The following is a 27,184-nucleotide window of genomic DNA, read 5'->3' as shown; positions in this document are numbered from 1 at the left end:
CTTTACAAAACCTTTTAAGTACACACAAGCAGAAAAAGGGCTGCTTATCCTAGCAGTATTGAAAATAAAGTTTCAGCAATTAACCATAAGCTATTTTGGTGTATGTTTGGCTTCTTTCCCCTCCCTGGGGCCTTTCTGTTCCTTTCAGGGCTTGCTTACTTATCTTGCTGCTCAGGGAAATGTTCTGGACCAGGATTCCTTTTCAGTGTGTTACTTAAGGTGGGGTCCTTGTGTTTTATTGCATCATAATATAGACTTTTTACAGGGAGTTTTTACTTATCGGTAGAGACAGCATACCTGGGTTAATATAGGAGCAAAATGGTCTTTTTCTGTCTCCATCTATTCCGTTACTGTGCTGCTATGAAAACAGGGTGGTGCATGGTATGGACTTCCAAGAGAATTACATCCGACAGAAATGGGAACTTAGTTAAAGCATGGCAGAAGTGCACAGGATCCATCCATGCCAAAAAAGCAATAAAAGTTCAACAGCAACCAAGGATAATGGTAATTTTATTTTAATAAACAAATTTCAGAAACCATCAAATTGTACATTAAAATAATTACATAAATAAGCAACATGAAAAATAATACAAATTAAAAAGCCATAAAAAAGACAAAAAAAATATAACTTAAAAAATAAAATGTAGATTTATAATCAAAAGATAAAATCTTCATCTGAGTAGCTAGTTTTGATTAATTTTATAAAGGGGTCATTTACTATGCCTTAATATTTTATCATGGGAGGGGAGACAGACTGCTGGGGGGGGGGGGGGAGTGAGGGCATTCCCGTGGTATATTTTCCCCTCCCATGGAAAAATATTGCTGTGACCTCTCTGTGTTTTTCTTTTCTTCTGGAGTTTTTCGTGGAAAAAATATAATGGAGAAATTCACAAAAGGGTGGTTGCCATCATCTTAAAGGGTCTGAGTGGCTCAAAATAATCCCCTGCCCATCTGTGACAAATTTATCCATCCCTAAAGTTCTGGGTAGACCCCTACCTATTTTTCCTCCTGCTGCCTGTCGAGATGGACCTGCATGGGATTTTTTTTTTTTTTTAAACTATCATCGCATGGCAGCACCCTGCATCTTCCCAAATTCCTCCTTTTTCAACCAAAGTCAAGCCCTCTCCGCAACTAGGCCCCCAATCCCCCTTACATACAGCATACTTCCTGGCAGTCTAATGGACCCCAACCAGATCCACCTTACCTTAAAAAGTCACCCTGGTAGTCCAGTAGAGGCTCAGAACGACCCCTAAGCTTTAGGCCCAGATGGCAGTCATTTTTCAAAATAGCACCACCCAGCTGTTTCCCGTTATCATGGGATAGGGGCAAAGGCCAACTGGTGCCATTTTGAAAAATGTCTGAGGCCTGGGCTCAGAACCCAGAAGGTGCCCCTGGCCCTCACTGAACCACCAGGGTGATCTTTTTTAAGGAAGGGAAAAGTTTGGGGGAGTTTTGTATGTAAGGAAGGTGGAAGGGCCCACTAGACCATTAGGGAGTATGTCTGTGAAGAGGAGCTAGGGGGCTGCTTATGGGGAGGGATTTGCTTGAGAGGGTTTACTTTGGTTGAAAAGGGAGGGGTTTGGCAAGGGGGGGCAGGGCATCACCACATGACAATTCTTGGCAGGCAGTGGGCACGGTCTACCTAGAGGAAGGTGGGATTTGTCACAGTGGGAGGGAGTTATTTTGAGCTGCTGCTGGCCTTTTCATTTGCAGCACGGAGGCATAGGGATGTGCATTAGTTTGTCGATGCCTCACAAAAACTTATCTACAACTCCTGTAGCTAACTTTACGGCAAATAATGCAGTTCTGGCAAGCTGTGTTATTTGATTTGCATAGAATTAACTAATAATGAGCTACTTTTGCAGACATTTGAAAATGCAATATTTGAAGAGCAGACCATTTCTACATGGGTTAGTTTTTGGCTAAAATATCGCATGATAAAGAATATTTTTTGCACATTGTATGTTTATTGCAGCTTAGTAAATATACTCCGAAATTTGAAATAATTTTTGTCAATGCAGAGATCTAATGGGGGAGAATTCCGAAGTGGCACTTGATACTGAAAGGCTGCCTCTCTGGAATGCTCTAGTCTTATTTCTGTAGGGGATGGAAGCTTTAAAAACTTTGAAGGTTTTAAAACTCTAGTCAGAGTATAGGGAACCAGAAAGTTATTACAGTAGCCAGGAGCCCCTCTATTTAGTGTCGTATATGCTACACAGAGAACCTTAAAAACAATTCTAGCTCAGACATGTAGCCAGCAGGGGTGAAACATGCTTCTATTTTGAAACTCCTAAGATTACTTGGTGTGGGTTGTCATGTTTTGTAATAGTTGTAGTCTCCTTAAACTGACCTCTGTAGCACCCAAATAGAGAATTACAGTAGTCAAGCTTCAAGGGTACTAAAGCACATGATATAGTTGTAAGCTTAAGTTTTTTCCCATAGATAAGCAGCATGAATTAGCCATGCTGTCTGGGACGTCCTCCGGGTGGCTAGGTGGCGGAGTTCTCTTAGAACACTGAGTCTTTCTGTGTAGAGTGCCTGCTTGGATCCTTCCCCGCTTCCCCCATCCTCCTCAGTCCGTTTTTTTTTTCCGTGCACCTGACTGCATGCAGAGCTCTTCTTCTTCTCAGCGGAATACTTCTCTTTAAAAAAAAAAGTTAAGAACAAGTAAAGAAGAGGAAAAGGTGTTAATTTTTCTTCGCCTCACCCTTTTTTCTACCTTCGACATGCCATGGCCACCAGGCTTCAAATTTTGCCAATGCGGCAAAATCATGGCCGTGACCGACGGCCACACAAAATGTTACATATGCTTCGGACCGGATCATGACCAGGCAGCCTGCAGGGACTGTGGACGCATGTCCCCCCCGAGCCCAGTGGCAGAGGGCTGCCAGAATCACAAAACAGCGTGAAGTGGCATCGGGCTCGTATGCCCCTTCAGAAGAGTCGACTCGGTCCTCTCCGGGCCCCACCCAGGCCTCCAAGGAGTCAACGCATCACAGAGCCTCCTCGGTAGGGCCTCCCGGTTCATCCAGGCCAACGCAGGAGACACGTCGATGGCGCTGAAGACGCCATCTGCATCAAGAAGCGTCAGGGCCCCGACGCAAGAGCCGACTGCATGCTTTGGGATAGTTGCATAAGTACAAAACATCAACAGCGCATCGAAGCAAGTCAGTGCTGACACCATCAATGCACACGGCTGCAAAGACCCCCAAGAAACACTCTTCAGGACACACAAGACCCAGGGAACCTTCCCTGCTCCTGGTAGTGGATTCAGATGTGGCACCCTCTTCACCAGCTGCCTCTCATGCTTCCTCGGCCTCATCTAGGGTCTACTCTGGCCTGTCCACTGCCTCACAACATAAAAGGAGATCAGGCCTTCAAGAGCCTTTACAGAAGAGGCACAAGCAGCCTCCCACGATACCTCCTTCACCCAGAGGTCTGGACATTGACATCGTACTGGCTGAGGTACCCCCTAGTGGTCCTCCCAAGGCTGCCACCCACCGATCCACACAGACAGCCTCTGCCAAGCCCTCAATACACCTTGGCCTCGCTGGCGATATCCCAGATTTCCCTTATCCTGTCTCAGTTCCTTTCCACTGTGGAGCAGCAGGGGAAACACCTAGCAGAGACACCGCTGGAAGCCCCCCCATCATCGCAGGACAGCCTCAGTTCAGTTCCTTCTCCTGGCCAACCTCTACCAACTCCTCCTCCTCGGGATTTTTCCCCCCAGCTGTCCACGTCACCAGGATCCTCCACAGGGTACCCCTCTGATCCGGCAGAAGAACAACCTCAGCTGATCTCTCCTCCGGGAGACTTGTATTGAAAGTGGGGCAATGCCTCAATTTCAAGACGAGAAGAATCCCTGACATGAGAAAAGAATTCCTGGGCATCCTCAAAATTTTTGAGTTACCTGCGGAGCCCACAACCTTGCCCTCTCATGAGGTCCTGGACGCGGTCATGACCAGAGCCTGGGAAACTCCTTTTGCGGGACCATCAACTTCTCGCAAAACGGATCTGAAATTCCGTATGAGGCAATCCCCATTCTATTCTACAGTGCAGCTTCCTCATGCCTCTGTAGTCGTGGAGTCCGCCATGCAGAAGGCCAACAAATCTCGCCTTCACTCAAACACTCCTCCTGGGAAAGATTCTAAGTATTTAGATGATTTTGGGAAGAAAGCTTTCCGATCTGGGATGCTGAATGTGAAAATCCAGCAACACCAATTTTATATTACGCAATATTTGTACGAATGCCTCCAATAGTTAAAGCCCTTGCTTCTGGAAGCATCCCCAGACCACCAACCTCCTGAACAATTTCATGACTTGGAAGGAGGGATTGAGGCATCTCCTGCGAACAGTCTATGAGGGGTTCAAGACTTTGGCTAAATCCACAGCCAATGCCATCGCGGCCCGATGTCTCGCATGGCTGCGAGCCAGCGCCATCCGCGAGGATGTTCATGAGAAGCTCGCTGACCTTCCCTGCCTCCCAGATAGCCTTTTCGGGGACAAATTTAGAGAAACGTTAGCCCAGCTCAAGAAGCAGAAGGTAGCCGTAATGTCCCTGGCTTCTCCTGCAGATGCGTCTTCCTCGAGGCAATACTTCACCTCATATAAAAGACCATATTACCAGCGATGACCTTACCAGCCATACCCATCCTACCGGCCTCCTCCATATACTCCGACTCATCCTCAGTCTTCCCACAACAGGAGGCTTGGCAACGTCAACATGCTCCTCGGCAGCCTCGTTCACCTCAGGATTCCAATCCCCCTAAACCCTCCCAGGGTTTTTAGGAAGAATGAACCCATCGCTAACGCTCCCGGTGGGGGGCAGACTCTCTCACTTTCTTCAGGCACGGAAGTGCATCACATCCGACCTCTGGGTTCTGCATATCATACAAGAGGGCTACTCCCTCAGTTTTCACTCCAGCCCCTCCACTCCACACCTGTTGACGCATTACGATTAACTGCACCTGGAGATCAACAGCTTGCTTCAGCAACAGTGCATTTGCGAACTGCTTGCGGCGCAGTTCCACCAGGGCTTCTGTTCCCAACACTTCCTCATACCCAAGAAGTCGAGAGAGCTACGTCCCATCCTAGACCTTCGAACTCTCAATAGATACTTAATGAGGGAAAAATTCAAAATGACGTCATTCAAGTCCATCCTGCCCTTCCTTCGACCCAGCGACTGGATGTGTTCACTGGACCTCAAAGATTCCTATTTGCACATACCGATGCACCCTGCTTCCTGGCTGTTCCTATGCTTTATGGCCACTGGCTGCCATTTTCAGTACAAGGTGCTCCTATTTGGCCTCTCCTCAGCCCCCAGAGTTTTTACCAAATGCCTAGCGGTAGCGGTGGCTCACCTCCGGAGGATTCAAATATTCCCCTATCTGGACGATTGGCTACTGGTGCTCCCAACCCATCTCTTCTGCAGACCAATCTCCTTTCAACCATATACTGCCTAGACAACCTAGGGCTGTTAGTCAACTACGAAAAATCAAATCTGCAACCCACTCAAGTCTTACAGTTCATTGGAGCCCATATCGACATCACTCGGGACAGAGCCTTCCTCCCGGAAACCCGAGCTCTTGCTCTGACATCGCTCACCAGATGTCTCCAGAAGGCCACCACTGCTCCTGCTCGACAAGACCTGACAATCCTTGGCCACATGGCATGAAGACCCAATAGAACCAGTTTTCCAACCAACTCTTCACTCCTGTCACCCTCACGCCCAGCATGAAACGGGATTTGGAGTGGTGGCTTACATCGGCAGCTCTCACGGAGGGAGCCCCTCTGCGAGCTCCAGCACATCACACCATCCTTACCACAGACGCTTCCACCAAGGGATGGGGCGCACACCTAGTCCACCTTCAGACTCAAGGCCTGTGTTCCACCTGGGAACAATTGCAACAGATCAACCTACTAGAGCTATGAGCAATTTGAAACACTCTTCGAGCCTTCAAACCAGCACTCAGAGGGAAGACAGTCATGGTCCACACGGGCAACCAGGTGGCCATGTTCTACATCAACAAGGAAGGAGGGTCCAGTTCCTGGTACCTTTGCAGAGAGGCGGTGGGGATCCTGGTATGGGTGGAGAGCAAATCCATCACCCTGCAGGCAACGTACCTGCCCAGCATCAACAATGCCAGGGCGGACAAATTGAGCAGAATATTTGACCCTTACGTGGCAGACAGACTTTTTCAAACCTGGGGCCTGCCTCGTATCGATCTCTTTGCTACAGAACTCAATCGCAAAGTGCAGACCTTCTGCTCGGTGTACCCCAAAGACTAGCAGAGGACGCATTCCTCATTGACTAATCTCTCGCACAGTCCAGAAATGCATCACGGACAATGCAGACCTCATTCTCATCGCTTCAGCATGGCCCAGACAATCGTGGTACGCGTGTCTAGTTCGACTGTCGGTGGACTGACTGATTCCCCTAGGCAACAGCTCACACCCTCCTCACCAGGAAGGAGGCTCCCTGCTTCATCCGCTCCACTCATCTCTCAATCTCACTGCGTGGAGATTGAAAGGCTGGTACTCCACCACCTGAACCTTTCACCCAGCTTCAGGATATCTTAGTTTCCTCTAGGAAGCCCTCCACAAAAATGAATTATCAGAGGAAATGGACCCGTTATGCCTCCTGGTGCTCTGAAAGCACCAGGAACCCGCTCACCTAACCACTTGAGCGATTATTAGACTCCCTCCATCTGCTCTACCGGAAAGGACTGGCTATGGCCTCAGTCAGAGTTCACCTCAGTGCCATAGCAGCTTATCACTCTCTGGACAACGAAGCCCCAATCTCATGAAAGGGGGTTTTACGTCTCCGGCCTCCGATCCAGAAGCCTCCAGTTCCATGGGATTTGAATGTGGTGCTAGAGCAACTGATGCTACCCCCTCTTTGAACCACTGGATACTTGCCATTCCAAGTTCCTTTCCTGGAAGGTGCTGTTTCTGGTCGCACTCACCTCCGCAAGACATGTCAGCAAGCTGCAGGCCCTGGTGCACTACACGCCATATCTGGAGTTCTATCACAACAAGGTTATGTTGCGTATGCATCCCGCCTTCCTCCCTAAAGTGGTATCACTTTTCCACCTCAACCAATCCATAACCCTTCCAACTTTTTACCCAAAGCCACATAGTAATGAAGCAGAGTGTAAACTACACATGTTGGATTGCAAGCTGGCACTCGCTTACTACAAACGCCGCACGCACGCTGAACACAGAGCCTCACAGCTCTTTGTATTATTCAACCCCAACGCTCCAGGACCTCCGGTTTCCAAAAGGACCCTTTCCTCTTGGATCTCAAACTGCATACAATTCTGCTATCAGAAACATGCAGAGACCTTGCCTGCCTCTCCTAAGGCTCACCAGGTCCGTGCTATGACTGCTTCTATTGCTCACCTGCATGAGGTGCCCATTCTAGACATTTGCAGAGCTGCCACCTGGTCCTCGCTGCACACATTCACGGCTCACTATTGCTTGGACAAGCACACCGCAGCTGACATAGACATGGGCAAAACAATTCTCAAAGCGGGTACTTCTTAATGCTGCAAAGTCAACAGAGATAAACTGTCCACCTATCTTCTCTACTGTATAGAACACACTACCTTAACTCATCATTGGGACATGATCAGGGATTTGCGCTCAATACATCAGCTGGGGTCTCCCAGACAGCATGGCTAATTCATTCTGCTTATATACGGGAAAAGAGCAAGTTTGCTTACTGTAAACTGTGTTTTCCGTAGATAGCAGATGAATTAGCCATGCTGACCCTTATGCCTCCCCAGATAGTTGTTACTCCTTTTCAGTTGCTTGGATACGTACTGAGGAGGATGGGGGAAAGCGGGGGTGGATCCAAGCAAGCATACTACACCAAAGGACTTGGTGTTCTAAGAGAGCTCCGCCGCCTAGCCGCCCAGAGGATGTCCCAGACAGCATGGCTAATTCATCTGCTGTCTACGGAAAACGTTTACGGTAAGCAAACTTGCTCTTCCTAACAAAGATTTTAGTCTCCTAATCATGCATAAAGAAAAAAAAGACTGACTTGGTTAACTTTGATGAGGTCTGGTTAACTTTGATGAGTATTATCCAAAACCACTTCTAATATTTTCACTTTATCCACTAAGGTAATCTCCAGCTCCTTCATTTTAGGAGTTGGTTCATCAACTATTTGACCTCTGGAAAACCAAATAGCTTCTGATTTTAGGGGATTCACCTATGGCTATCTCTTAAGAAGGAAATTTGGCACACTGGATGGGCATTAGATTCCATATCTGCCCTCATTGCATATGTTTGTCTTTCTCTGTTTCCAGATAAAGAACCTGAAGAAGAATGCCTGGCACTCCCAACTCCATGATGCAGAGTGCCTGGAGCAGCAGTGGACAGGCATTGAGTGGGACACAAGTAAGTAAACCAAACTCCCCTCTGGCAGTTGCACAAGTGTGTACATTTATTTATTTTAAAATATTTATTACCTTCCTTTCCTACATTCAGACAGACCAAACACCAAGGTCTCCATGGTAGTCAGGCAGGGTACCACAGTGACAAAAATCAAACAAAATCTCAGACATTGACAGCACTGATAGACCCAACTATTGTCAATATAGATTACTTTATAGTGCTCAGATGAAAAATGCCTTTTGAAATGTTGTACATAGCCTCTACTGCCCACCTAGGCATTCCACCTTTGCTGACTCTGTTGGTTCCAGTGCAGGCATAGATATAGATATATAAAAACATGACAAAAAAATTACCATCTGCTCAGCTCTGTGATCCCCTGTACTTGTTCTATACTTTCTTGAAATCAAATACTGCCCTTGTCTCCAGCATCTCTACTAGGAGGCTGTTCCATGCATTCAGCACCCTCTCTCTAAAGAAATATTTCCATACATTACTCCCAAGTCTACCCCCTTTCACTCTCATCCCATGACCCCCTCATTCTAGAACCTTTTTTCTGTTTGAGACCTATCTCTTGTGCGCTGATATCTTTTGAGGTATTTAACTATCTCTATCCTATTTCCCTTATCCTGCCTTTCCTCTAGGGCAGGGGTCTACAAACAGTTTAGAGTATGGGCTATATTGGAACTTTGAAACTACTGAGGGCTGAGGAATTTGTTGACTTGAGGTGGACACAAGTGGAAAGGTCCCCCTTGGAGTTGGACAAGCAAGGGTTGGAGTTGGAGTTTACTGAGTCTGTGGGACAGAGGGGAGGCTTACAGCTTGCTGAGTAAGAGATAATAAACAAAACTTGCTATTGCCTAAGTTTACAAATTTATTTCAACTTAAAACTTGCAGCATCATTCAAAAAAGTTGTAAGCTACAACAGAAAAACAGCAGAAATGCTGAATATTTACACTTAACATTCAGAAAATATTTGTTTGACAGTACATTTTCTTCTAATTAGTGTGAATTGTGGGCTTGTTTTAGACTGGCAAGAATTTTAATGTCAGGCTTCATGGTGGTCACAGTCTTCAAGACACTAAGAAGATCCCATGCTACTGATGCAATTAATAGCAGTGGTTATTCCCTAAGTAAACTTGATTAATAGCCGTTAATGGACTTCTCCTCCAAGAACTTATCCAAACCTTTTTTGAACCCAGCTACACTAACTGCACTAACCACGTCCTCTGGCAACAAATTCCAGAGCTTTATTGTGCGTTGAGTAAAAAAGAATTTTCTCTGATTAGTCTTAAATGTGCTACTTGCTAACTTTATGGAATGCCCCCTAGTCCAGTGGTTCTCAACCTTTTTTCTATCGGGACACACCTGACAGATGGTTCTCAAATGCATGACACACTGACCCATGATCGACACGGGGCTAGATGTAAAAGTACAGTTTGCATCCACGGGAACCGCCCTGAGCCACAATAATGAATGTAAAGCAGAATTATGAGATTCCCCATACAACTCACCCTACAAATAAGATGTTCTGGTGTCATCTCAGTAACAGCAACTCAAACTCCTTCTACTTCCAGGCTCAATAGCCCTACTTATGAAAAGTCAGCAGTTTGCCACCAATGCATGTCCTCTTGAGAAAACACAACAAATAAGACTGATACAAACGTTTACATGCTAGTAAAATATCTCGGTAACAGACACAGAACTGACCTAACATACTCCCAGGATCTGTAGTAATGCACATAAACTAATCCGCACACAGTTACACCTGTATTATGGAATACACTCAAACAGGAGCAACCCTGTCTATGAAAAGGCAACACTACAAATATTAAATCAGGTCCTAAAAACCAATACACCTCTTATTAGGAAAACAGCAAGCAGCTATAGATCCCCACACAGAAATAATTGTAAAACTATACTAATAAGCAGAATAAATGTTTCAAAACAGCTATGAACAGAATAACATCCAACAATTAAAAACTCATAAAAACTATTAAACATTCTCCAAACACCAATAAAATATTTTAAAAAAGCAGACATCACATAATATTAAATAATTAAAAATCAATCAAGAAAAATAAACCTAAAAAGCCACCTTTACTTACCCCCTCCAGCAGCTCTCCTACTCCCCTTCCATGCAGGCCGTGGCACACACCAGAAGCAGCAGTAGAAGCTAAGCTCTATACTCACGGTCCTCTTCCTTAGTGCCCATGTCTCTCACACACATACCATACCAGTCATGTCCCATGACCAGTTTCTGTCTCTCACACACCAGTCATCTCCCAGTCTTTGACACACACACACCAGTCACCTTCCTGAACAGTTTCTCTCATGCCATACACACACACAGGCTTCCCACTCCCGTGTTCTACTTACATATATGGGCTTCTCACTCTCATAATCACTTTCTCTGTCTCTCACACACACACACACACACACCCCAATCTCTCACTCCCATGCTTGTTCTCTCCACATGCACAGGCTTCTCATTCCCATAATCACTTTCTTTCTCTCTCTCACACACATAAACAAACACCAGTCACCTGACTTCTCTCATGCATATACACACACACACACAGTCTTCCCACTCCCATGTTCTCTTTCAGATATAGAGGCTTCTCACTCCCATGCTGTCTCACACACACCCAAGTTTCTCACTCCAATGCTCACTCTCTTCACATGCACAGGCTTCTCATTCCCTGAATCACATTCTCTCTCTCACATTCACACACACCAGTCTCTTTCTCTCACACACACACCATCACCTTACCAACCAGTCTCTCTCTTTCATGCATGCACACACACACAGGCTTACCACTCCCATGCTTTCTCTCACATAATCAGGCTTCTCACGCCCATGCTTTCTTTCTCACACACACACACACACCAGGCTTCTTACTCCCATGCTTTCTCACATACCCAGATTTCTCACTTCCATGCTTTTTCTCTCTCACACACACACATCAGTCACCTCCCTGACTAATGTCTCACACTCTCACATATACATCAGTCATCTCCCTGAGCAGTCACTTTCATTGTCTCTCACATATACACACACATCAGCTCTCTGACCAGTTTCTCTCAATCACACACATGCTCTCAGTCACACACAGGCTGGCTGCTTCTCTCTCTTTCTCTCACTCACTTCCTCTCCCCCCCCCCCCCCCCCCCCCCCCCCCCCCCCCCCCGAGCACAAATGGTAGCTGCAGCAGCCTCCTCCTCCAGCCCCCCCAGGCCAATATGAAGAATCCCATCGGCCGCGGGAGGCTCATGCTGCTGTCTCCTGATTACCGGCTGCTTCGATTGCTCGTGGGCTGATGCTGCTGCCACCACTGCTATTTTTCCACGCGAAGAAAAGGCCAGCCGCGGGTGCCACAGTTTCTTCTACCACCGCTGCCGTTCCCACTGGGCTTGAATGTACTGTTAGCCTGGTGGCAACGGCAGCAGGGAAGGAAGAGCAGCGGGAGAGACCAGGAGCACGGGACACACCTGCCGGTGCTTGGCAACACACCGGTTCAGAAGCGCTGCCCTAGTCCTATTATTCGAAAGTGTAAATAACCGAGTCAATCTACCTGTTCAAGACCTCTCATGATCTTAAAGACCTCTATCAAATCCCCCCTCATCCGTCTCTTCTCCAAGCTGAACAGCCCTAACCTCTTCAGCCTTTCCTCATAGGGGAGCTGTTCCATCTTCTTTATTATTTTGGTTGCCCTTCTCTGTACCTTCTCCATCGCAACCATATCTTTTTTGAGATGCGGTGACAGTATTCAAGGTGCGGTCTCACCATGGAGCGATATAGAGGCATTATGACATTTTCCTTTCTATTAACCATTCCCTTCCTAATAATTCCTAACATTCTGTTTGCTTTTTTGACTGCTGCAGCACACTGAGCCGACGATTTTAAAGTATTATCCACAATGATGCCTAGATCTTTTTCCTGGGTGGTAGCTCCTAATATGGAACCTAACATTGTGTAACTACAGCAAGGGTTTCTTTTCTCTACATGCAACACCTTGCACTTGTCCACATTAAATTTCATCTGCCATTTGGATGCCCCAATCTTCCAGTCTTGCAAGGTCCTCCTGCAATGTATCACAGTCTGCTTGTGATTTAATTACTCTGAATAATTTTGTATCATCCGCAAATTTGATAACCTCACTCGTCGTATTCCTTTCCAGATCATTTATATATATTGAAAAGCACCGGTCCAAGTACAGATCCCTGAGGCACTCCACTGTTTACCCTTTTCCACTGAGAAAATTGACCATTTAATCCTACTCTCTGTTTCCTGTCTTTTAACCAGTTTGTATTCCACGAAAGGACATCGCCTCCTATCCCATGACTTTTTAGTTTTCGTAGAAGCCTCTCATGAGGGACTTTGTCAAACGCCTTCTGAAAATCCAAATACACTACATCTACCGGTTCACCTTTATCCACATGTTTATTAACCCCTTCAAAAAAATAAAGCATGTTTGTTAGGCAAGACGTCCCTTGGGTAAATCCATGTTGACTGTGTTCCATGAAATCATGTCTTTCTATATGCTCTACGATTTTGGTCTTGAGAATAGTTTCCACTATTTTTCCCGGCACTGAAGTCAGGCTCACTGGTCTATAGTTACCCGGATCGCCCCTGGAGCCTTTTTTAAATATTGGGGTTACATTGGCCACCCTCTAGTCTTCAGGTAGAATGGATGATTTTAATATAGGTTACAAATTTTAACTAATAGATCAGAAATTTCATTTTTTAGTTCCTTCAGTACCCTAGGATGCATACCATCCAGTCCAGGTGATTTGCTACTCTTTAGTTTGTCAATCTGGCCTACTACATCTTCCAGGTTCACAGTGATTTCGTTCATTTCATCTGACTCATCACCCCTGAAAACCGTCTCCGGAACTGGTATCTCCCCAACATCCTCATTAGTAAACACGGAGGCAAAGAATTCATTTAGTCTTTCTGCAATGGCCTTATCTTCCCTAAGAGCCCCTTTAACCCCTCGGTCATCTAATGGTCCAACCGACTCCCTCACAGTTTTCTTGCTATGTATATATGTTTAAAAAGTTTTTATTATGAGTTTTTGCCTCCATGGCCAACTTCATTTCAAATTCTCTCTTTGCCTGTCTTATCAATGTTTTACACTTAACTTGACAATGCTTGTGTTTTATCCTATTTTCTTCAGATGGATCCTTCTTCCAATTTTTGAAGGATGTTTTTTTGGATAAAATAGCCTCTTTCACCTCACCTTTTAACCATGACGGTAATCGTTTTGTCTTCCTTCCACCTTTCTTAATGCGTGGAATACATATGGACTGCGCCTCTAGGATTGTATTTTTAAACAATGTCCAAGCCTGTTGAACACTTTTAACCTTTGCAGCTGCAGCTTTCAGTTTTTTTCTATTTTCCTCATTTTATCAAAGTTTCCCTTTTGAAAATTTAGTGTTAGAGCTGCAGATTTACTTATTGTCCCCCTTCCAGTTATTAGTTTAAATTTGATCATGTTATGATCACTGTTGCCAAGTGGCCCCACCACCGTTACCTCTCTCACCAAATCCTGCGTTCCACTAAGAATTAAATCTAAAATAGCTCACTCTCTTGTTGGTTCCTGAACCAATTGCTCCATGAAGCAATCATTTATTACATCCAGGAACTTTATGTCTCTAGCAAGTCCTGATGTTACATTTACCCAGTCAATATTTGAGTAATTGAAATCTCCCATTATTATTGAACTTCCCTGATTTCTCTTAGCATTTCATCATCTGTCTGACCATTTTGTCAAGGTGGACTGTATTATACTCCTATTACTATACTCTTACCCAACACACATGGGATTTCTACCCATATAGATTCTACTGAGCATTTAGTCTCTTGTATGATCTTTATTCTGTTGGACTCTATACCCTCCCGGACATAAAGTGCCACACCCCCACCAAGTTGATCCTCCCTATCATTGCAATATAATTTGAACCCTGATATAGCACTGTCCCATTGGTTATCCTCCTTCCACCAAGTCTCTGTGATGCCAATTATGTCAATCTCATCATTTGCTGCTATACACTCTAACTCTCCCATCTTACTTCTTAGACTTCTGGCATTGGCATACAGACATTTCAAAGTGTGTTTTTTATTTGTTTTAACAACCTGCTTTTCAGTTGTGTGGGATAATTCGGAAAACATTAGCTTTGGTGATTTTTTACATAGGCATATGGACTATGTTTGCTTTTAATGGAACCTCTCTGTTGGGATGCCCTAACTCTCCTGTTTCATTAGTATCCTTCAAGGATACATTTCTCCGAGCCTTGCACTGTCGGCTTTCCCCCTTGTTCTAGTTTAAAAGCTGCTCTATCTCCTTTTTGAAAGTTAGTGCCAGCAGTTTGGTTCCATTCTGGTTAAGGTGGAGCCTATCCTTTCGTAAAAGTCTCCCCTTTCCCCAAATGTTTCCCCAATTCCTTACAAAGCTGAATCCCTCTTCCCTGCATCATCGTCTCATCCACACATTGAAACTCTGGAGCTCTGCCTCTGGGGACCTGCACGTGGAACAGGAAGCATTTCAGAGAATGCCACCCTGGAGGTTCTGGATTTCAGCTTCCTACCTAAAATCCTAAATTTGGCTTCCAGAACCTCTCTCCCACATTTTCCTATGTCATTGGAGCCCATATGTACCACGACAGCCGGCTCCTCCCCAGCACTATCTATAATCCTATCTAGGTGACGCGTGAGGTCTGCCACCTTCGCACCAGGCAGGCAAGTTACCAGGCGGTCCTCACGTCCACCAGCCACCCTGCTGTCTAGATTTCTAATAATCGAATCACCAACTATGATGGCTGACCTAACCCTTCTCTCCTGGGCCGTAGCCCTGGGAGACTTGTCCTCAGTGCGAGAGGACAATACATCACCTGGAGAGCAGGTCCTTGCTACCGGATCACTTCTTACAATTGCAACTGTTTATCTGTGATCCAAATGCCTTAAGTAAAGCGGTAATCAAGAGAACGATATCTAACTGGATTTCTGCTTGCATTCAACACTCCTACCAATCTACATCTTCCATCTTGTCTGGATTGGTTGGGGCTCACCAGGTGAGAGCAGTGGCACACCTGTGTAATGTTCCCATTGAAAACATCTGCAAGGTGGCCACATGTTCATTGGTTCATACCTTTACATCCCACCATTGCCTGGACCAACTTGCCGCTTCAGACAGTGCAGTGAGACAAGCAGTTTTAACAAATATAGTTAAGTAAAAGAGCTGTCCACAGGGGAACCGGGTTGTAAGAAGAAAAAAAAAGCAAGAGCTCTTCCAACCCTAAGCTTGGGACTCCCCAGACAGCATGGCTAATTCAGACCTGCTTTTGACGGAAAACGCAAGTTTGCTCGCCGTAAACGGTGTTTTCCGTAGATAGGATGAATTAGCTATGCAAACCCTCTCTCCTCCCTGAACAGGTCTTTATCTCTACAGCCTGAGCTTCACTAAATTAATGCTCTATCATAGACTGAGGAGGAACATACCTCACATTTGCATGGGAACTGCCGTACATGCCCAGCAGAGCAAAGCTTTGATTACTGAGAAAGAGCTCTGCGTGGTGTGCCGTCAGAAGACGTCACCTGGATAGTATGGCTGATTCATCCTGCTATCTTCGGAAAACACCGTTTATGATAAGCAAACTTGCTTTTTTGGCGTGAACTTAAAAAAAAAAAAAAGCAGTTGCAGGCTAAGAGAGGCTCTGCGGTGATCCCCTTCCTCCCCTCCCGTAGCCGGTGACCCATTCCTGCTTTCAGCCTGGGAGGACTGAGTTCAGGTTTAAAAAAAAAAGACAAAGTTGTAGTAAAGCTAGGGAGGTTCTCCTTTCCCTATTTCATTCTTACCGGGTTGTCTTTCTCAGCGTTGGTGTTCAGCATCTTCCCACTCACATCTCTGAGGAGTTTAGTGAAGTGTGGAGGCAGCGTAGGCTTTGTTGTGGAGCGCTAGGAGAGCGATCCCACTCCTGGGTGATGTGTGTCCTTGGGCCGCGGCTCGACCCCAGAGGGCTCTGAAGAGGTGCCGCGGGAGGCGTGGCATGCCCGAGCATGGGCTGGACGGGAGCAGGCCTGGAGTGACATGGAAGACAGGCCCTCCTCCGGACCTGCACGCTTCGGAAGACCCAACAACGCAATGTTGGTCTTGTGAACAGTCCTCCGACCGTTCCTAGCCCTTTCGGACCTGCCGCAGGGTACGGCACGAAGCGGCAGGCCGGATGGAGGCCAGGGCAGTGAAGACTGGAACATGGATTCAGACGAGACTCAGGAACGACGTGGACTTCAGGAACGAGGTGCAGGATGCAAAGACGTGGACAGGCACAGACGTGGACTCAGGACGAGGTACTGGATGCATAGAGGTGGAGTCAGGAACGAGGGCTGAAGGAAGACATGGGCACTGTCCCTCAGGGCGCCCTACTCAGAGCACCCGCGGGACTGAGTCGCGGACCACCCTGTGAGCGGGAGGAGAGCACAGGGAAGAGCAGGTTTGCTGCACTCCTGGCAGCTTCGAGGCAAGGATACGCTGCACTCCTGGCAGCTTCGAGGCAGGTTAAAGCATCAGGATCAGGAACAAGGATTAAGACAGACCTCAGTGCTGGAACAAGGACATCTGGAACAGCAGGAACAACAGGACTGGAACACGGATACTGGAACAGGAGACACACCTTAGGGCTGGAACATGGACATCTGAAACAGCAGGAACATCAGGACTGGAACACGAGTACTGGATCAAAAGACAGACCTTGGGACTGGAACGGCAAGCAGACATCAGGACTGGACGAGGAGCTCCGACAGGTAACAAGAAACACAGGACCTTGCAGAAGTGCTGGAACACGGACGACTTCCTGGAGCGAAGGATCTCGGGAGTGACCAACTCCTTGCGAAGGCAAAGACAGACTGAAAGCTGAGCCCTTTAGTAGAGCTGAGGTGGACAACGCCCAGGGAGGGGTCAGCAGGGGGCCACACCTGGCTGGCCCTTTAAGAGGAGCAGAGAGGCGCGCGCCCGCACCCTAGGGAGCTGGAGAGAAGAGCTGGAAGCTGGTGGCGTCCTCAGCCACGTGGAAGGCCAGGGGAGCAGTGGAGCAGCCCTGGGCTGGAGCTGGGTGAAGGCAGGTCAGTGGAGCAGCTCCCAGCTGCAAGGACAGAAGCAGGAAGAAGCAGAGAGAGGTAAGGCTGGCTGCAGGCACCGGCAGAGAGAACAGAGAGCTGCAAGTACTGAAGCAGGAGAAGGACTGAAGCAGGAGAAGGGCTGACTGCAGGAACGGCTCCATGCCGTGAAGACAGCCCCAGGAGGAGAGGTAAGACTGCAGGCAGAGCAGAGAGCTGTAGCAGGCTGCAGGCACTGGCAGGGACGGCTTCCCAGCCAGGCAAGGACCCGGGCTGTAGCAGGCACCAGCAGAGACGGCCTGCTGACTGAAGGGCCCGGGATCGCAGCAGCACGTCGGGGGAAGGCAGGAACAGAGAATCCGGCCGCATGGGAACAGCTGCGGGGACAGCCCCAGCTGATTCAGGGAGAAAGCAAGCAGCAGCGTCAGCAGCCCGACTGGCTGTCTGTGAGAAGGTAAGAGCCTGCCCACGCTTCTTGCGGGCAGGAGCATAACAGGCTTGGCAGATTGAGCAGCCCTTTGGCCAGGCCCTGCTTCCAGGCTTAGTACCTCTGCCACATCATAGGCCACTGTGGCGCCTTGCGTTTGTGTGACGGTGCGCACATGCACGCCTAAAACTACAACCACTTTTTGTGCGCATACATTTGTGGCTTGTCATTGTGCATACTTTGGCTAGTGGTTGAGTGCATTGGCTGTGTAGCTGAGCGCATATTCAGTACGTATAATCTGCACGCATCTTCTGCGCTTTGCTGAGTGTGTATTTTGGTGCATATCTTACTGAAGCATTCAACAAGCCAGGACAGCATGGTGACAGCATCAAAGAAGTCTAAGCGCATAGCAATTTGTGCTGCTTTGCATTTAGGGCCAATACAGCCGATGCTTTCTGCAAGCCTGTGTCAGCGCTGCTTGGATGCTTGAGGTGATTTGCTACCTACTGATTTTACCACAGTTGATCCATCCCCTCAGGACGAGGGGAGTGGGAATTGGAAGCAACACAACTAGGGTGTCCATTTCTTCTTCAGTTGATCAAATGGCAGAGACATCTTCAGGAGATGCTTGCTCAGAGGACATCAGATTTGGCCTTATGGGGCCTGTTATGGATCTATCCTCCTTTTCCTGGGTGGAACTTTTCTAGGGCTGCAAGCCTTTCTGCAGGTCACCCTTCAGAATTGGCAATGCCTTCTAAATCAGAATCAAAAACTCAGGGTTCCCACTTATCTGCTACCCCATGCAAACGCTGTGGTGCAGCGGTCCCTGATGATGATCGGAAGAATGCAGATCAAGATGACTTAAAATCTGTTGGACTTAAAATCCATAATTCCTGTTCCCGAATCGCAAGAAAATACAGGCTGCTATTCCATCTATTTTGTCATACCCAAGAAGGAGAGGTCTTTTTGACCCGTCCTGGTTCTCAAAGGAGTCATCCGTCATTTGAGGTTGACTCATTTCTGAATGGAGACTGTGCTCTCCGTAATAATAGCAGTACAATCAGGGAAATACCTCACATCTCTGGATCTGACAGCAGTATATTTGCATATTCCCATTTGCCAGGAAAATCAACGGTTCCTGAGGTTTGCCGTTCTGGGATGTAATTCCCAGTTTCAGGCCCTGTCCTTCGGGCTCGTCACTGCACCCAGAACCTTCTTCAAGGTCATGATGGTGGTAGTGGCAACCTTCCGCAAGGATGGCATCCTAGTTCACTCGTATCTAGTTGACTGGTTGATTTAAGCCAAGAGAGTGGAGGAAAACCACAGAGCTTCTCACAGGGTGGTCTCCTTACTGCAGGATCTAGGCTGGGTGGTAAACTTGGCCAAGAGCAGCTTACAGCTGTTTCAGACACTGGATTATCTTGGTGTTCTTTTCAATAAGAAGTAGGGCATAGTTTTTCTGCCTGAGAGTTGCACTCAAAAGTTGATTATTCAAATTCAAGCACTGAGAAGGACTATTCGCCCAAAAGTGTGGTCTTATCTACAGGTCTTGGGTTTGATGGCAGCCACATTGGAGGTTGTTCCCTGGGTGAGGCGCATATGCCGCCTCTTCAGTGCACGTTGCTTTCCAGATGGAATCCACACTCGTAGGACTACATGATGAGGCTTCACTTACCATTGGAGGTGAGCGTCTAATTGTAATGGTGGTTGCAGGTGGATCATCTCAGGGAGGGAGTTTCCTTGGAGACACCGAATTGGTTAGTGATCACTGTCAGGAGATACTGGTTCAAGGAACGGCAATGGAGCATTGGTCGATTGGAAGCACGGGCAGTACGGCTGGCATGCTTGCAGTTTGCAGAGCGACTGGAGGCTCCAGCAGTCAGGATAATGTCAGACAATACGATGTTGGTGGCCTACATCAATCAGCAGCGGGGAACCAGAAGCCAACAAGTGTTGGAGGAGGTAGATGTGCTAATGATATGGGCAGAGCAACATCTGCTAGACATCCACCTCTCAGATTGCCAGAAAGGGCAATGTAAGGGCCGACTTTCTCAGCAGGAAGAGGCTGGGCCCAGGTGAGTGGGAGTTAGCAGACTTACAGGCTGATACAGAACGGTGCGCTCGGCCCGTTCGCACCGTTTAGACCCTGTTTGCACATTTTAGTCGCGCTATTATTACCCCTTATACTGTATGGGGTAATAGCATGTGGAAAAAGCATGGCCATCCCCCTTCCCTGAAACTAATAGCGCTCATCACATGCAAATGCATGTTGATGAGCCTATAAGTTAGTTGCCTGGAATACTGAAAGTAAAATGTGCGGCTTGGCTGCACATTTTATTCTCAGAAATTGCAGGTGTTAAGTTGGAAGCAACCCTGAAAAAATTCTGCTTCTCTGTATACCCTCCGACTTAATATTCCAGCGATATTAAGTTGAAGGAACTAAAAATAATAAAAAAAAAATCTGCCCACCAGTTGGCAGGTTCAAAAACGAACGCTCAATTTTGCCGGTGTCCGTTTTCCGAGCCCGTGGCTGTCGGCGGGTTTGAAAACTGACGCCGGTAAAATTGAGTCAGTTGTCGAACCCGCTGACAGCCGCCTTTTCCACTAATAAGGAGATGCTAGGGACGCGCTATTGTCCCTAGCACCTCCTTATTAGCACCAGGCCTCATTTAAATATGGAATCGTGTACCCAGGAGAGGTGCCTGGACGTGCATCGGTAGAGCGGGCAGTCAACTTGGAGCGCAGGCTCTCCCGCACCTTTTATTGAATCGACCTGAAAGCTTTTCAGCTCATAGTGGAGTGCTGGGGACCCCATACTTAGACTTGCTAGCGACTTCCAGCAACACGAAAGTTCCGTGGTTCCTCAGTCTCAAAAGGGATGCAAAGTCACTGGGCATCGATGCTGTCAGTCAGATGTGGCTATGCGGCAGGGTGTTGCATGCCTTCCCACCCTGGCCTCTGATAGGAAGGATCATTCGGAAGATTGCAAGTCAGGCCAACACTATTTTTGGTGGTTCCAGATTAGCTCCGGAGGCCATGGTTTGCCAATCTCTAGAGCCTGATGGTGAGCAGGCCCCTCAGACTGCCACTTTGGAAGGATCTGTTGCGTCAATGACCCATACTACATGAAAATCTGAGTCAGTTTTGTCTTATGGTTTGGCCCTTGAGAGGGCTCAGTTGTTGAAGCGTGGTTACTCTGCTGCAGTGATTTCCACTTTGCTTGAGGCAAGGGTGTTTTCTATGTCTCTGGCATACGTTAGAGTTTGGAGAGTTTTCGAGGCCTGGTGTGAGGAGCGGGGTTCGTAGTTTCTCAAAATGGAAATTCCATTAATTTTGGAATTTTTTACAGGAAGGCTTGCATAAAGGTTTGGCCCTTAACACATTGAAGGTTCAAGTAGCAGCTCTTGTTGGTTATAGGGGGCAATTCAACGGGAGGTCTTTGAATTCTCATTCAGATGTGTCCTTGTTCTTTAAGGGAGCATCTTTGTTCTCCCTTGCAACCGCCGATGCTTCTGTGGGACCTTTATCTGGTCCTGAATTTCTTGGCAGTTCGACTTTTCAGCCGCCACATGTCCTCTACTTGCGGCTGCTTACCTCGAAGGCAGTCTTTTCTAGTGGCAATTTGTTCTGAATGTCAGAGTTTCCGGACTGCAGGCTCCTTCATGCCATGAGTCTTTTCTGTGTGTGACTCCGAGAGCAGTACATATTTGGACTGTGCCGCCTTTTTTTGCCAAAAGTGGTTTTGGACTTTCATTTGAATGTCTATTTCCCTGCCCACGTTGGACAGGGACAGAGATGAGAGTGAGTATTGTCTTTTGCGTACCTTGGATGTCAAGCGGCATCTGTTGCGGTACTTGGTGGTTACTAAATTTGACAGGAAGTCTCATCGACTTTTTATGTTCCATGGTGGAGGTAAACAGGGTGAGCCGGCGATTTGGGCAACTATAGGCCATTGGGTTAAGGAAGTCATCGTGGCTACCTATGTGGATGCTTTACCAAAGCAGATTAGACTGCATTCCACAAAGGCTTAGGTGGTATTGTGGGCAGAGATTCAATTATTGCCTCCTTTCGAGATTTGCAGAGCGGCGACATGGTCATCTTTACACACCTTTTCCAAGCATTATTGCTTGGATGTTCAGGTTTGGGAGGAAGCCGCATTTTTGCATGAGCAATATGTTCAGGAGTAGCTTTGGTACATCCCAGTTGTGGGGATTGGCCTACCTGAGTGCAGAGGAAGGAGAAATTACTACTTAACTGATAATTTCCTTTCCTCTAATTAAGGCAAGCTAATCCCCAACCCACTCTCATCTGCTGATTTTTACCTTTGGTTCACCCTTTCGATGCAGACGATTCAGATTGTTGTTTCTGCTATTTGTTGGTGGACTGGTAAGTGAATTAACCAGCCCCTATGTTTATTAAATGTTCATTGTTTTTCTCTGAGCTCAGTGTTCCCTATTAGTTGGAAGCATGAGTGGTTAATTGTTAATAATCTTTTTCAAGTATAATCAGTTTGTCCACAGTTTGGCTTTTTCAGAAAATACTGGCAGGCTGATTTCAGGGCAGAGCTATATATCTGAGATGTCATCTTTTACTCTGTCTCCATCTGCTGGTAGTTGTGCATAACTCACTTGTGGGAATTGGCTTTTAGAGGAAAGGATATTATCAAGTAAGTATTAATTTCTCCTTATCCCAATAGCCAATAACATTATAGTACAAACACCTTTTCTAAAGGCCACCATTAAGGGGAATGAAGGGAATGATTCAGATATCAATGGGTTTGGCTTAAAAAAAAAAAAGGATGGTTGCAAGTATAAACACTGTGTAAGCTATTGCATACTCTTTCTTTGCTATTGTATTCTAAACACGTTTTGCTTTTCATTACTTGTTCCCTACACCTACAAGTTCTGATTACCAGGTGGCCTGGATTCGGAGCCAGTTTCCCAAGTGTTCCTGTCCACATGGCTAGTCAACGTTAATCTTTCTCTATGCTGTCACCTTGTTCCTAATCCCTGTCTTATAGAAGCTTCATGCTTGGGTAATATTCATATACAGGCTTGAAACACAAGCTCTGCAGTCCACCCTGCTGCTTCCTTTACAGCCCATGCCACAACCTTTCTGCTAGATGTACCTCTCACTTTGGGCAAAAATTGGCTTCTTTCACTCAGTTGCTGTCTTGCATACTTCCTGATCACTTAACCCTCACATCTTTATCTGTTTATAGAGACTACCAGGTATTCGGAAGAGAGGGAAAAGGAAGAAGAAGAACAGGCCCCTCCAGCAGATGCACCAGAACCAGAAGCCAGCTCAGTGGCTGCAACCCAACCCCCACCAACCGACCCAAAGACCGCAGCTCCACCACAACGATCCGGCCCAGAGGCCGCCCAACGATCCGGCCCAGAGGCCGCCCAACGATCCGGCCCAGTGGCCGCTCAACGATCCGACCCAGTGGCCTCCCAACGATCTGACCCAGTGGCTGTCCAATGATCCGACCCAGTGGCCATCCAACGATCCGACCCAGTGGCCGCCCAACGATCCGACCCAGTGGCCGCCCAACGATCCGACTCAGTGGCCGCCCAAAGATCCGACTCAGTGGCCGCCCAACGATCCGACCCAGAGTCCGCCCAACGACCTGGCCCAGAGGCCGCCCAAACCCAGGCCCAAACCCAGGCCCTTCTCCCAAGTAGGCTCATCCACCTTTTTTTCTCTGGGACCTGATAACAAAGGTCTTGGTGGTGATCTCCATTTGAATAAGGAAGGCATGGATGCGGTATCACATCTTGGTTCACGCACTGTTGAGCTACCTGCAGCTTCTAAGGTTGGTTCTGCAGAAGGGACACCTGCACCTCTAACAGAGTTCAGATCTCATAGAGCTGAAGGCGAATCTCTGGAGAGGCTGTGCCAGACTGTAGCTGGCATCCAGGCGGACCTTAAGGGGCTAATTGCTGTGGTAGATCAGCTGGCTACAGGCCAGGACAAATTAACAGCAGCTCTTGAGCTAGTCGCCCTGCGGCTGGCACTTGTACTGAAGTAATTAATAAAAACTAAAGGCAAAAAAGGAGACAATTGACAACTACAAAACAAAAAAACTCCCTCAAATATTTTTTCTCTCAACTCACCCCCATGAATTGGGAATTACAGAAATTAGGAGGAAAAGGACCTCAGATTTAGCATGATGTAACTACACCCTACTGAATGTAAGTTTATTCATGAGCCTTTCTCAGCCTTTTAGCTAAGATCAAGTGTAGTATCCTTTTAAACAAGTTAATGCTTTATTTTTACTTATTATAAACCCTTTTTAAAATACATATATATATATTTATATATATATATATATATATATATATAATTTATTTATTTTTTTTAATCGAAGAATCCAGCAGTAGGCGTGAGTTACGTGTGCAGTAGCTTGAAAGTTGTTCCATTAACAGCTGAGATCCCTGATGCAGCTGAATGCGAAAAGCTGGCCTATGTCGGTTATATCCAGCTTTCAGTGAATCAAGTTGTACTGCACTATAGTGCTGGGTGTTTGTTTTTTAGTGTAGCTGATGCCTTTGAAACTACATGGTGTTAAATGTACCTTACAAGATAAGTACTAGTTATTTTGATTCAAGCTCAGTGATTGTGAAAGGAGACAGTATTTATATATTCAAGCACTCATTCTACACTGTCATGCGATATTGTCACCTATATATGGATAATTTTTTTAAAGAAAAGGCTTAAAATAAGTAAAGATAAAGCATTTAACCTGTTTTTAAAAGGTTTTTTGAGACCAGTGATTAAAGTTACACTCAGGGTGTAGTAAGTCCAAAGTCTTTTTCCTCCTAATTTTTGTACTTTCTAGTTCATGGGGGTGAGTTTGCGAGAAAAATATTTTTTGAAGGAATTTTTATACTTGTGTTGAAGTGTTATCCGCCTGGCTTCTTAAGCCACACGGGACATTATCTTTTCAGGTCTGTGGGGACCTTTTGTTTATGCTTTTATTTGCTCCCTTGTTCTTCCTTCTGTTGCGGTCAGCTTGGCTCTGCGACATTTGTGCTTTGCATGTAATACAAGAAATAAGGATCCAGGTCAAGTCCTGCAGGCTCGATTAACTTCTGTGAACCAAGATGGAATACTTCAAAATCTGATGCTAATGAAACAGCCATGATCAATATATTTGCCGAAAATGCTGAGAATTGTCTATCGCTCTGGTAGGTGTGTGCAGACATTGCAAGGCCATATTCCTGTTTAACAAATCAACGGGAGACATCTCTTCGTGAAGCCAACAAACATCCTGAATGGAAAACTGCAGTGACACTGTTCAGAGTGCATGCAGCGTGACCCCATGATTGACAAAGATAAAATCATCTGTGACTATTAGAGACAGACAAAAAGGGTATAAAACATAAAAACAGGAGGAGGAGCTACCATCATGAAGAAATATGGGTGTAGACTGATCGCCTCAACTCCCTGCCTAACTGATCTACAAGAAGCATTTTGGCCAACTACCAGGAAGTCTTAATATATTGCTTGCAAGTATAATATGTATCAGAGCCTTGCTTTCTGTTTATATATTCTATTAACAATCCCTAGTGAATGCAAAATATCAAAATTTCTGTATATAATCTAATTAGTGCTGTAATTTGTAGTTCTTATAATAAATATTTCTTTATTTGGATGACTTTCTGCTCTCCAATAATTATTTGGTTCAATTTGCAAGTATGATTGCATATTTTGGCATTGTTACCACCTTTCCAGCTAATTCTCCTCATAAAACTGGTAACACTTTTGCCTCTCCCTGGTTTACAGTGTTTCAAGAAGTTATGTTTTCAAATACAATTTGCATATTTTCTAAACTTTCTGTGTTGTCTTTTCTTTGAGTAGATGGGGTCATGTTATCCCCCCCCCCCCCCCCCCATTTCCCTTGTGCATAGACACACATACACACACTAAAGGCTGTTTCTTAACGTCAAATGAATTCAGAACAAGTGGGTATGCGCCTCTACCAGCAGATGGAGATGGAGCAAACTGACATCACAGTGAGGGGTAGATTTTCAAAGGGGTACATGCGTACCCCCCAAAAACCTACCCCAAACCCCCCCTGCGCGCGCCCCAGGACGCATGTAAGTCCCGGGGCTTGCATTTAGGGACGTGTCAGGGGGCGTGGCGCCGGCCCAGGAGCGTGGTCGAGGCCTCCGGATCAGCCCCTGGGTTGGGTGATGGCGCGCCAGCAGCCCGCTGGCGCGCGCAGATTTATGCCTGCTTTCCGCAGGCGTAAATCTGCCAACAAAGGTAGGGGGGGGTTTAGATAGGGCCGGGGGGTGGGTTAGGGAGGGGAAGGTGAGGGGAGGCGGAAGGAAAGTTCCCTCAGAGGGAACAGGCAGCGCGCGCTGGGCTGTGCACTGGGCTCGGCGCCAGCTGGGCTGGGCACCCCCTTGCGCGCGCCAACCCCGGATTTTATAAGATACGCGCGGCTACGCGCGTATCTTATAAAATCCAGCGTACTTTTGTTCGCGCCTGGTGCACGAACGAAAGTACGCCCGCGCGTACATTTATAAAATCTACCCCTATATATACCCCTGTAGTCACATCAGCCTGCCAGTGTTGTGGCGCCTAGCCGCGGCAGGCCACGGCCAGTCCCTCCTACCTCCTCTAACCGCCCGGCACAGCTGCCCCCTCTCTGCAGCAGGCCACGAACGGTCGGCCGTGCAGCTCCTTCAGCATCTTCCTCCCAGCCAGCGTCAGGGCCTCCCTTGCGCGCATGGGAGGCCCTGCCTCTTAAAGGGGCCACAGCAGGAAAACCAGCACGGCCCTCCGGAAGATGATGTCTGCAAGCAGGGGTATTTAAACCCCACAGCTAATTCCTGAAATTGCCTTCGCAACAGGTCTTCTCTGTTGCTGCTTTGGACGTCCTTACTGTCTTGCTCCAAATTCCTGCCTTGCTCCAAGTTCCAGCCTTCGTTCCTGTATCCAGTCCTCGGCTTGATCTCCTGGTTTGATCTCGGCTTGTCTTCTCGTCCCTGATTGTCTGCTGCCCGTCCTGACCCTTGGCCTGTGACTCTTTCGCTTCTTCGCTGCCTGCCCAGACCTGGACTGCTTCTACTTCTACTTCTACTTCTTCTACTTCACCTGCTTCTCGGAGGCGCCCGCGCCTAAGTCCTGCCTGCCCCGGCAGTCCTCAGCCTCATCCAGTGCTCCCAGGGCAGAGTCGCAGGTACAAACTTTGCCTGGGCCTAGCGTTTAGCACTGGAAAACTCCTAGAGCGG

The 27,184-nt window shown here is 47.0% G+C and overlaps 1 protein-coding gene across 4 annotated transcripts in view; it reads left to right on the top strand.

Moving 5' to 3' along the window:
- The window catches only part of LOC115087234 (circumsporozoite protein-like), a 47,118-nt gene extending 21,519 nt beyond the window's left edge, over positions 1-25,599 (top strand). For 2 of the 4 annotated variants that reach the window (XM_029594160.1, XM_029594161.1), the window contains exons 2-4: positions 371-504; positions 8,313-8,403; positions 23,161-25,599. In XM_029594160.1, coding sequence (XP_029450020.1) covers positions 379-504; positions 8,313-8,403; positions 23,161-23,423 — 480 coding nt within the window. In that variant the 5' untranslated portion in view covers positions 371-378 and the 3' untranslated portion in view covers positions 23,424-25,599. The remainder of the gene's footprint in view (positions 1-370; positions 505-8,312; positions 8,404-23,160) is intronic. The other 2 variants (XM_029594162.1, XM_029594159.1) reach the window with 1 other exon arrangement.
- Positions 25,600-27,184: the final 1,585 nt, after the last annotated feature.

Source organism: Rhinatrema bivittatum, chromosome 3 (genome assembly GCF_901001135.1).
Source record: "Rhinatrema bivittatum chromosome 3, aRhiBiv1.1, whole genome shotgun sequence".
In the NCBI taxonomy this organism is placed as follows: Eukaryota; Metazoa; Chordata; class Amphibia; order Gymnophiona; family Rhinatrematidae; genus Rhinatrema; species Rhinatrema bivittatum.
Note: the sequence above shows the minus strand (reverse complement) of the source record. Positions and strands in the feature narration are given on the sequence as shown.